Raw genomic sequence first — 12,036 nt, 5'->3', positions numbered from 1 at the left:
GGTGATGCTGTCGGTCAAGGGAAACGTTAGGAAATCCGGGCTGGAAAGTTGATTCTGGTGGGGGGATTACTCAGGAACAGGAACACGTTTGAAAACTTTAGTATTCAACTGTGAAGTTACTTCTTTTTTTATTCCATAGTCATGTGGAGACTTATTGTCCATAATCAGTTTGATCACTTTTAATTATGTGGTCCTCCACCCAACAGCTGGCCTAAATGGGGTTTTCTACATTTGAGCACTCTCCACTCATTCATGTGGCCCTCCCATCTGTTACAGTTTTTCAAAGCATTCTCTGGGCAGTAAGCGTGAACAAGAAATAACATTGTTTTTGAAAATGTACCGCTTCAAAATGATTGACATTTTCTGTCAAATATTTATCTCACACTTTACAAAAATGCTAAAAGATGTCAGAAACAGTGAAAGGGATTGGTGTTCTCTTAGTGGCATGGAGCATGAAGTAAACCTGCATCGTCCTTCTCTTACATATTGAAACAAACTGGAAGTCAGCTGGTAGAAAGAAGCCCACAACCTATGCTTGCTTTTTGTTATTTAAAAAAAGGCAAATTTGCCTCTGAAAATATCACCTCCATCATGTTAAAACTAACTCATCACTCTTGTAGGAGTGATGTCTTAATGTATAGTTGGCAAGTTATGAGCAAAGTATTATTCACCAGCTGACTGCAGGTTCTTCCTGAGCAGGAAGCCCATGCAATTGTCTTATATTACTTTTTTTTTTATTTATTTACCTTGTTTTACTGTAAAAGATCAACACATCAAACAGGTAAAATGTTTTGTGCACTAAGGCATTTGAAGACTATTGCTGACTGGGAGTGTGTATTCTATTGTTTCTTAAATTTTGTACAACAATGAAAATACATAGAGATAACGATCATGTTGTTATATTTGCACCAATAATAAGAATAATTAGAAGGCAAAAAAAAATGTAATTGACAAACATTTTTTTATATATAGCATGAAACCATGCTGTATTTTTGTGAAGTTTATCATACATTTGAAATCTCACGCCATTCTTATAACCCAAAATACTATGCCATAAAATCAGAAGCTATTTAATTGATTAACTACTACGCACTTCTTACAAAATCTGGAACAGGGCAAGTCTGTTGTAGCCCATTGGTGTTTCCACTTGCTGTCTCTGTTTTTCTGTTAAAAGCCAACAAAATACAGAGTTCCACTGTAAACACTCTTATAGCTTTGTTTCATAGACAATAAGAGTGGTAAACCTCAACAGCAAAAATACATAAAATGTTTTGATTACTGTAGATTTTGTTTTATTCTTCTTTTTGCTCTCACTGACTGGGAGAAAGGCAATTTAGTTGGAACCAAGACCCGAACATACCTGTCAATACAGTGCTTGAAAATGAAGAATTTGAGACAGTGATTTGGTCTTGAAGATGAACAAAATAACCTGAATCTGTGTTGAGTATGGTTTGGCAACACGCACACACAAAAAAAAGATAAATAAAATTTACAGGACTCCATAAAACCAATCATTGCTATCTTGGGCGTTGCTTCATGTTGTTGGTTTTTCCCAAAAAAATTTGAAAATACAAACTGAGGTTTAAAAAGCATATTTAATCCACTGCAGATGTGCAACTGAAGGATAACGTTGCGGTGAAGACACTTTTCATGCCATGGCTCTATGAGCATCACACAAAATGAAAGCTTTTGTCAGCCCTCCAGCCATCCCATCCCAACACCCATCACCTGAGACGCTTCAGATGGTTCCATGTATATACAAAGTGACACCTCATGACTTTTCACACTCACTTTTTCTCTGCGGAATAAAGCCCTGTGTGTATATATAGGCACTGCTTTTCCTATAACAGAAAAAAAAGTAATTCAAAAGGGCTCAAAAGTGCAAGAGGAGGATATTTTTAGCTTCAAAGGAGCTTTCTATAGATGCCTTTGGCAAAACTGCCCAACACAAGCATTATCATTAACAGCTGCCAGCGTGAATTTTACAGAATCCCCATGAAACCCCCGTAATTGCAAAGTACTCGCACCCATCTCTGCCATACTCTCACAGCACCCACGTCACCGCATGTTCCTTCACAGCTAATTACCAAGCCTCTCTGAAGAAGGGACATGCCCGCCTCCCCCTCCCTGCTCTTTCTTCAGGAGGATGATTATTGCACATCTGAGTTAACACAGAAAACTCCACGGCAGGAGCGAACTGTAATGCTCCACAGGTGGGAGAGACGAGTGGGTTGGAGACAGTTCTATCTGAGAGAATAGAAGATGAAACACCTTTTGTACAACTTTCCTTCTAAAGCGTGGGCCTCCATCTCCACAAAGAGAATATATTATTTACTAAAAAATGATTTATATGGCAGCTCTATTTGGCTTTGGAGTAATGCTATTAAATATAAAAGCAAATAACCTCAGTAATCTGTAAACCTTGCAAAGAATGTCCCAAACATTAAATGTCTATTTTACACCCATACATTTATTTGTTTTATAAAGATTTCAGTCTTCATTTTTTTTTATGAGCCAAATCTCCTTGGAATGTTTTGGATCAATATTTGTTCAGGCATTCTAAACGTTCTCAAGATCTTTCTTAAGAATTTAGCTGATTTTTATCACTAGTGTGTGTCCGGCATTTTTAAACCACTTATTTCTGATTTACAAATCAATCATACATAATCACCCTTAACAAATGAAAACACTGCATTGAATCTATCCAGAAACAACTTGGTAAGTCATTCTAAATAGAATCTGACAAAATTCTATATACTGTACGCTGAAAGTCACCATAAGCACGTCGCTGTTGACCGAGTTGGCTAAGTCGGTGACAGAAGAGTTGGCTTCATGGTTCTGCCCCTGCCGGCGTCCAGTTTCGTCTGGGGTCTGACCTCTGGGACTGCTGCCTGGTTTGTTTCCTGGAGTTCTGGTAAAGTGCACACAAAATAGACACATCGTCAAAGAGATGCCAATATTGGTCTATTGGCGAGAACCCTTTTGTCACATTCTTTTAAGTTCTTTCTGTGGTTTTCTTGTCGCACGCTTTCAAATGTAGCATCGATGAAGTGAAAACGTAAATTTGACAGCAAAATTGCACAGTTTCACAACTTAATCACTTTTTTGTCCAATATTAAATTCAAACACTTTGGTCTTAATTATCAAAATTACATTTGTTTATGTAATAAACAATAAACTATGTTCTTTAACACTCGGTCAATTTAAAACCATGCATTTATCAATTAAACTACCATGCATTGCTATTAGGCTGTAATGCATCTGGTCAAAAAGTCAACACACGCACGCACGCACGCACGCACGCATGCACGCACGCACGCACGCACGCACGCACGCACACACACACACACGCACGCACGCACACGCACACACACGCACACACACACCCCCACACACACACCCCCCACACACACACACAAAACTGCATAAAAGAGATTCAAACCAAAGACCTATTGGCTATGAAGCAACAACTAATGTAATGTGAAAGAGAGTAAAGATGCAAAGGCTAAATCTTTACCACTGTAACATTTCTACATTTTCTTTAAACAGAATGTAACAAAGAAAACTCAGCAACTGAAAGTGTTAAAATGGAAACAAAAAAGTCAAATAGTTCCAGAGGAGAAATGTGAACAACAGGCGGACCAGCAAAGTTATCAGACCGATTTATACTGGAGACACCAACCAGCAGAAAAAGGTTTGACACCATCTTCCTGATTTAATCATCTGGATTGGAGCATATGTTGCTCTTTCTATACTTGTACCAAATAAGATTTACGGTGCTTCGTAAAGGTTCTGGTACCGTGTGTGCTGCTAATAGACACCTTCATAAAAGCATACAGATCTGCTTGTTGATGCTTCCTTTCCTTCCTTTCTTTTCCTCCTTGCCTTTCTCATCACTTTTATATAGAAATTCAAAGGTTTTTCAAAACATGTTGATAAGGTTATATATGTTATAATTTCATATCCTATGCATTTATTATTCAACCCTCCTGCGGTCTTAGAGTTCCAAATGTGAGGGAGCGGGGTGGTGTGTCCCGTCAGACCGTCAATTTTGAAAAAAATCACAAAGAAAGCGTCAAAGAATATGTGGGGTAAGTGCAACCAGACCAGACCGTGCAAAGAGTAAAAAGTTTGTGACCTTATGTCTTTAGATCTAGGGAGGGTTAAAAGACACTTCTACCTTCAAATATATACTGTGCATCATTCAGGGCAGTCTTTAAGCACAAATCAATGTTGAGACGCCATATTGGATGTCAAAATAAAGATTTGCTTAATTCTTTTGTTCTTAATTTACCAGCGATTTTTGTATCTCAGTTCAGCAAACGCATAAATGTCATTGCTCTTCCTTAAAATAAAATATTGTACGTCTTTTAAGATGAAAGAATGAATCACAGTATCAAGACTTTCAAAATATTTAACTATGGAAAACAGAAACTCCCTTTGTTTTGTCTGTAAACACAAGGGCTTTGCAATTAAGAAGAATCAAGATATACCAGAAGACTGAGAAAAAGTGAAGTAAAAGATTGACTAAAACTCGAGGGGCTAATTAGAGCGAGAAATTGAGGTAACTGATGTGAGACCGAGACATCAATGGGAACCCTTAATAACACACAAAACAGACTAAGAGATAAATTAAGGTAAGAGTAAGACATGGATAAAATCCAACAAACGGAACCAAATTTAGTTTGATTAAAGAGTCAGATGTTTTAAAGCCAAGAAGAAGAAGAGATCCGATATGTTTCATGGTCACACATAACAGACAGACGGTGGAGAAGGAGGGGCAAGAGACAGACAGGGATTTTGTAGCAAAGAGACAAGCAGAAGTAAGAGCGACGCTGAATGAGGAAGAGAAAGGATGCGGCGTGGAAGAGAAAAGAATGGATTCGTCACTCTGCGTAGATTTCCTGTGATCTGCAGGTCAGAGCGCAAACAATGCGGGAATGACTCAATTCGAATCGCAAGCTCTCCGTTTCATGGCCCTGTCAAATACAGCTTTCCTCAGCAAGTGTCTATTAATGTAGACATCTGAAACAATGCAGAATCTTTCATGTTGATGCTAAAATTAGCATCAACATGATGCTAATTTTAGCTTCTAACATCATCCCCTAACACATCAAGGGACAGCGTGTGTCCCAAAAATAACTACAAACAAGCCACTATTTGCCTTTGCCTTAACTTTATAATAATTTTGCCCATTTCATATCCGACTTTTTCAACCAATTTTTTAAAAAAAATTGTTGTTTGAGAATGCAAATGTAGTTTGTTGTTGGGTAAACATGTTTACCCCCTTTAAAAGAAAGGGTCATTTATACCCCATGAGTTTTTTTTACTCTGTGCAAAGTCCATCCAAACTTCATCAAAATATTTAATTGCCAATAGAAATAAACATTTGGAAAGATTTAAAAACAGAAGAGTGAAATTTCAATTGATAACACATGATATGATATGATATGATATGATATGATATGATATGATATGATATGTATGATATGATATGATATGATATATGTTACATTACTGTGGAATGCTAAAGAGGCAAAGTGATCCTGAGCTGTAAATTTACTGACTGCAACACCCAAAAACTTTTCTAACACTTCTTTGTGCCAAACACACAAACTCCCCTCAGAAAACTAAATTAGAAAAACTCCTTATGACAATCAGTACAGCAAATATTTACAAGAATATTGTCATCTATTGATGGCTCTTATAGCTGATGCTTTGTAGTGAATCAGAAGAGCTGATGCCCATCGTGTGAGAGCTGGCTCCACACTTTTTTTCTTTTGTTGTTTAGTTCTCACTGTCTGTGGCTCCTCCCAGCTAATGACAGAACTTTGCTTTGATTGGCAGCCTGGCTGCCTTGTGGCCAATCACATGTGAGGACATGAGATCATAGTATTATATGGAAACAAAGAGGGGGGGCAGCAGTGTACTGGACATTGTTTGGTTACTGAATTTGGTTCATTTTCTGTTCATTTGTGTATGTGTCAAACAAAAATAAAATGCTTGATTAAAATATCACACAAAACTAAGAATGATGTTTTTTTTTAAGATATACATTAAATTGGGAAAGTATAAGACTTCTCATAAAAACACTTAATGCAAATGGACATATTAATATGTAAACCATTCATATTTTCCACGTCAGGATGAAATATGAGGCAACAGATGATAGTAAATCCAGAGCCGTTTGGGAGCCGATGCGTCTCAAGAGCTAGCTCTCTGAAACGAGTCAAACTTCTGCCATTATCGCCTAATTTGTTGACATACAAGCTTAAAATCATTCCATTTCTGTATCCATGCAGTGACATGTACAAAAGTTAAAATGATAGATGTTAATTTGCTACCTGTGATTAATTTCCAACCTGCTGCTTCACACACTTCACACACATATTGATCCTCTAATGAGAACAACACCTTTGAAGTTAAGCTTAATGCAGCAATGATGAGTTATATTAGTTTTTTTAAATCATATTACACAATGCTTGTTTTATAATAATTACAGGCCAATTCTTGTGATATATTTGGTACTCTTTACACCAAACCAATTGTAGCTCAGCCACATGACCGAGGCTCTCTTTACTTTGATTATACAGTAGATAATACATGCCTGTCAGATGGGTCTCTACTTGCATGCACGGTAAATGCTTTACTGTAGGAGGGTCTGGCTTTGTGAACGCCTTCGTAAAGACCCTTTGAATCAAGGATCAACCTTTTAAAAACACAGCTGGGCTGTTTCACTTAGATTTGCTTCGCAGATCTAGTTTTCATTTTACTGTTTAAATTTTAATCTTTGACTCACCTTATCTAGGTCATGCAAACCCCAGGTTGCTGTGCTGCCATCACTGAGAAAAGTCTGTGTTTATCAGGTGTAAAAAAAAATAACATCTGTGCCCAGTAAAAAAAAAAAAAGTGGTCTCAGCATGTCATAGTTTCAACACAGATTAGCAATCGATGATGTTGATTGAAGACAAAGACCTGCCAAAGCGGAACCGGTTGACTTTAAACAACATATGTTGACACGCTAACAACCTCTGCAGAGACTAGGGATGGTAATTGAATGAACTCCTTCATGGACGCATGTATAGATGTTTAAACATATACTCAGGATCAAAATTAACGCAGTTTCATACAGGAAAGTGGTGCTGCGTTTAAACTAGTTAGTTCTTTGGGTTTAGACATTAACACATGATTTAGACATTAAATGCTGTTGTGGAGAAAGAATAAACTTACCTTGAATACTCAAAATTTATTCAGCTAGAACGGCTACAAAAAAAATTGTAAATACAAACGTAACTTAATACATGTTTGAAAACAGAGGATAAGTGTCTGAATCCGTAGGTTGCCCCTTCTTGCCTGCCAGAGACGATTTCATCTAAAGCACAACACCAGTTACATAATTCATCCTTCAGAGGTTGTTGTAGCCATGACTACGAAAGAGTGTGCTCCCTCTTGAGGTTGTACTCCCGACCATCATACATTTTTCACAGGGTTTCAGTAACGATGGAAACAGGAGCCTCCAAAATAGGCCAGCAAAATCCAAGAAAGTTCAATATAGAGGGCAATATATTGAAAATAGCACGCAGCCCTGAAGGCAAAGGGACCGAGTGTTCATAGAGGCTTCTGAAACGCACTCTTTAACTTCCCCGTGGCTGCACTCCTCCAACACTGTGTGAAAACATCTCCTCATGCGCGCCAAAGTGCGAGTATGCGCTTATGCTGCAAATGGCTGATTTGTAAATGTCAAAAAGAGAAGTGCAAGATAACCTCCAGTCATGACACTCAACAGGCTAAAACAGGAATGAGCACCCATGGAGCTTCCTTCTCCTCCTGCTAAATCAATCTCGGTAATCTGACTGAAACAAACTTTGCTGTTATTTAACTCTTAGCCTTTTTAATGGCAGGGAAATGTAATTAAACTGCCAGCAAGTCTTTAAAACGAAACAAATAGGCGCGCCCACACGGAGGCAAACGATCTCTCGAGGGGGTCAATAGGAATGAGCCTGAAGAAACTGCCCCTTCAATCTGACGTGAAGGGAAGCGCAGAAACCCTGACTTCTAACCTCCTGGCCTCAATTTGAGTTGAAAGCTATCTTCTATGTAATTGGACAGAGCAGGTCATTACACCCCGAAGGACAATGCAGAGACATCTTATCTTCTCCTATGATCCATGTCTATTGTCTGCTGGAGAGCCTGCCCAGTGTTGATTAACTGAGACTGGATAAACGAAAGAAACATGCATCATTCATCAAGCTCTGATAGATGTGGATCAGAGATGTTATTACTGTACAAAAGTCTGGGTTGGAAATTACATCTGTTAGTAAAGAGTACAGTCACAAGAACAGAGAAGGAAAAGCAACTTATAAAGTCTGAGAAGTATGTTCATGCATTTTTGGAAGCTTGGGAATGGCATTTAGTTTTTTCCCCATTTGTGAAGCGATTACAACCAATGAAGCATAGAAAAAGACATTGATTAAATAATTCCTGTTTTAGGTCAGCTGGATTACGAAAGTAATTTCCATCCATCCATCCATTTTCTTGCACCCTTGTCCCTTAGTGGGGTAGGGAGGGTTGCTGGTGCCTATCTCCAGCTAACGTTTCAGGCGAGAGGTGGGGTCACCATGGACAGGTCGCCAGTCTGTCGCAGGGCAACACAGAGACACACAGGACAAACAACCATGCGCACACACACTCACACCTAGGGGCAATTTGGAAAGGCCAATTAACCTGATAGTCATGTTTTTGGACTGTGGGAGGAAACCGGAGTACCCGGAGAAAACCCACGCATGCACAAGGAGAACATGCAAACTCAATGCAGAAAGACCCCAGGCCGGGAATCGAACCCAGAACCTTCTTGCTGCAAGGCAACAGCTCTACCAACTGCGCCACTGTGCAGCCCATGAAAGTAATTTATATTTGCTAAATGCCAGAATAATTAAACTTTTAGATGACTTTTTTTTAAGTCAGACGTTTATGTATACAAAGATAGTTCTGCTTCTTAGCAATTTTTCAAAATCTAGATGATGAAAAGGTCATAGATTTTTAACTGTCTAAAATGCTAATTAACAACATCTTAGTTAACTAGGACACCTTTGGTTCTGTTCACCTCAAACACACTGGTTCCTCCTGTGGGGAAAAAAAAAAACATAAGGGAAACTCTGGTAAAATGAAAAAACAAAAACAAAAAAAAACATACACATTGATTAATGATGAATTTGCATTTCTGTACTATCAGGGATCAACCTGGAATGAAAACTGAACAGCTGAATCAGTCCTCGTCTCGGCTACTACATGCTCCGCGACCTGCTCTGCTTGAACAGTTTGAAGCAGCAAAAATGCAGAAACAACATAAAATAAACAAGAAAAGCTTAAATTTATCAGCCTGAGCTAATATATTTGCCCAGAACACAACCTCTTAATATGCATGGAGACTCAAAGGACTGGCTGAGTTTAGCTGTTTGGTGCCACCACCTGTCTGCCACCATATCCCTTCCCTTTCTTGTTGATGGATTTAACTGAACTCCACAGGATGTTCAGCACATCAGAAAGTTTCTCATATCCATCTCATAGCTTATGATTTCAAGTAATCTTTTTTCTTGGAGTGTTCTTTTGCTGTTTCACTGTGGCTTTTACTTTTGGATATGCATTCTGTGAATCGCAATAAAATTTTATGTCACGGCATCAGATGTAGAATAGTGAAGTTGTATTAAACTTGTTTCACTTGATCTGAAAGTAAAATGTTCGTTTTAGATGAAATACTGACTAAGTTAACAACACCAATCCAAATGAGTTAAGTGAAATGAAACAGCATAAATACTATATTTACAATGCAGAAAAACTGAGCTTTTCATAACAAATAAAATATTGTATTCAAAATTAGTTAAAAAGTAAATCATTTTTATTGTAAATTAAAATAAATAAATAAAAAACACCTGCTCAAAGTCTTCAGATAATAATCACCTGTAACCACAGAATACTTGTAAAATGTCAATTCACTGAAAATTCAAATTCAAAAAGCCACACCAAAATCATCAGCATACTCTACCTTGGAATAAAATTATTCATATGGACTGATAATAGCAAATATTGTGCTAAATGTTTGGCTTCAACCAGAAGAATAGTTTAAAAATAATGTATGCCTTCTTATGAGTGATGTCAGATAATTTCACTAAACTGTTTAGAAAATTAAGCATTCTCAGTCAAAGCTTTAATCAAAATGCTTATAAGGACATGAATCTTACTGCAGCATCACATTTACTTTATAGCAACGAAACAAAAAGCATCTAATTTCTCCTTTTAATGTTTAGCAATGAAGCAGTCTTGCCAGACTGACAGTCATCTACACTAATAGAGATGCACTGATGTGACATTGTTTCCATCGCAGCACCAGCCAACACCCTCAGGAAAACCGGGATTAAATGAATAGTGATAGTGGAAAGGGAAAGAGGAGAGAAAACTGGCATAACAACAAAGAGAATAAGAAGGAAGGTTTTCATGCAATTAGATGAACCAGAGATGGGAGAGAGAATGAGAGATGGCGGCGATGGACGGTTGAAGAAGAGATGAGGATACGAGGTGGAATCTAAAGGGAAAAATGTTGAGGTTTTTTTTTTTGAAAAACACACAACAGAGAGGGAAGGATAAGAGTGAACGGTTGGGTGAAAACTTGAACGATGAACCGAAAAAGCAGGACCAGGGTAGGAAGTGTGTCTCCATAAACATTCTGTATCTGGGTCTTGCTGATCATACAGTCGCCCTAGGAGACCACAAAAATGCAATATTGGTCCCATGTCTTTTGATGGATGAGGCCCAGGTTTCAATGTCAGCGCAGTCAGCGCTCCCCTTCAGCAGGGACAAATCACTGAGCCTCCTCCCCCTCCGCAGAACGGCAGCTAATACAACTAATGGAGCCATCTACGAAGATGGACCGGCCAGGTGCTGCTGGAACAAACTCCCCCCCTGTCCTGTTTTTAAAAGATTTATCCACTGGGCGTAGCTCTTTTTTTGTAGATTTATGCATAAAGCACAACATAAAACGTCCCCTTTCCTTCTGTAAAAATTCTGAACAAAATCAATAACATTTGATTACTGACATCAAGAGCTGATCACTGTCACCTTCAGCCTCACCTCTTTCACAGCCTGCCTTAAATCAACTCTGTGACCAAGGCAGCAGCAGATGGAATTGTGAATGAGCTGCAGTTGGATTTTTGACAGTTTTTCTTTTTACAAAAGATCCTCCTTTGTGCTGACCTACATCTCTTCCCCCCCCCTTCCAATCATCTTCCCTCTCAAGGCCACCACTGGTTCTGAGGACTACAGTAGGGACTGATGGCAGGCAGCCTGGAGACTTATTATGGTGAGACCCTGTGATTGCTGCCTAAGACCAACTTTGGAAAGAGTCGACTTTCCAAATATGTCAGCTGTTACAAGGCGACAACTTCCTGCTTGATCTATAACATACAATGTTACAATGTGCAACTCTGCACCATAGTCAAATAAAACTATAGAGAAGATGAAATAACATAATAAAATATATGTGCAGCTGAAGGGACTGGTCCGAATTTGTTTATTCTAATCTCTGTGTAAAAGCACTTTCCTGTTGATCCACTGAATGACAGTGTGGAAACATGAACTCCCACACACTGTCAGCACTCACTGTCAAATGACTATTTATAATTTCAGGCCATGTTGGGCTTCAGTGCAAGCAGCAAACACAACACTGACAGATCATTACAACCTGCAGGGTGTTTTTTTTTATTTTATTTTTTATTTTTTGCTAAGTAATTTAAATAAATTTTTACTATGTGTGAGGACATTTTAAAGCAGCTAAACATCAGACAGAGATCAAACAAATGTTTATGGCACGTATTTTATTTCTATTGTCTGTAGCTCAGACACCTTAAGAAGCTGCTAACCTCCTCAGAGCAAATATGAGCCTTATTATTATAAATTTAAATTTTTAAGATTTTCTCCACGCAAACATTCTCAGGGCGATTAAGATGGATATCATTGCACAGCTTTCAGGATGGCATCCTTTTT

General features: G+C 38.3%; 1 protein-coding gene across 4 annotated transcripts in view; it reads right to left on the bottom strand.

Moving 5' to 3' along the window:
* The window catches only part of syt7b (synaptotagmin VIIb), a 109,615-nt gene that overhangs the window by 11,244 nt on the left and 86,335 nt on the right, over positions 1 to 12,036 (bottom strand). For all 4 annotated transcript variants that reach the window (XR_001776466.2, XM_017304019.2, XM_017304020.2 and 1 more), the window contains one exon: positions 2,776 to 2,911. Coding sequence is in view for 3 of the 4 variants with exons in the window: in XM_017304019.2 (XP_017159508.1) it covers positions 2,776 to 2,911 (136 nt within the window). In the remaining variant the exon portion in view is untranslated. The remainder of the gene's footprint in view (positions 1 to 2,775; positions 2,912 to 12,036) is intronic.

Source organism: Poecilia reticulata, chromosome 3 (genome assembly GCF_904066995.2).
Source record: "Poecilia reticulata chromosome 3, P_reticulata-male-v2, whole genome shotgun sequence".
Lineage (NCBI taxonomy): Eukaryota > Metazoa > Chordata > Actinopteri > Cyprinodontiformes > Poeciliidae > Poecilia > Poecilia reticulata.
This window is presented reverse-complemented; position numbering and strand designations above follow the sequence as displayed.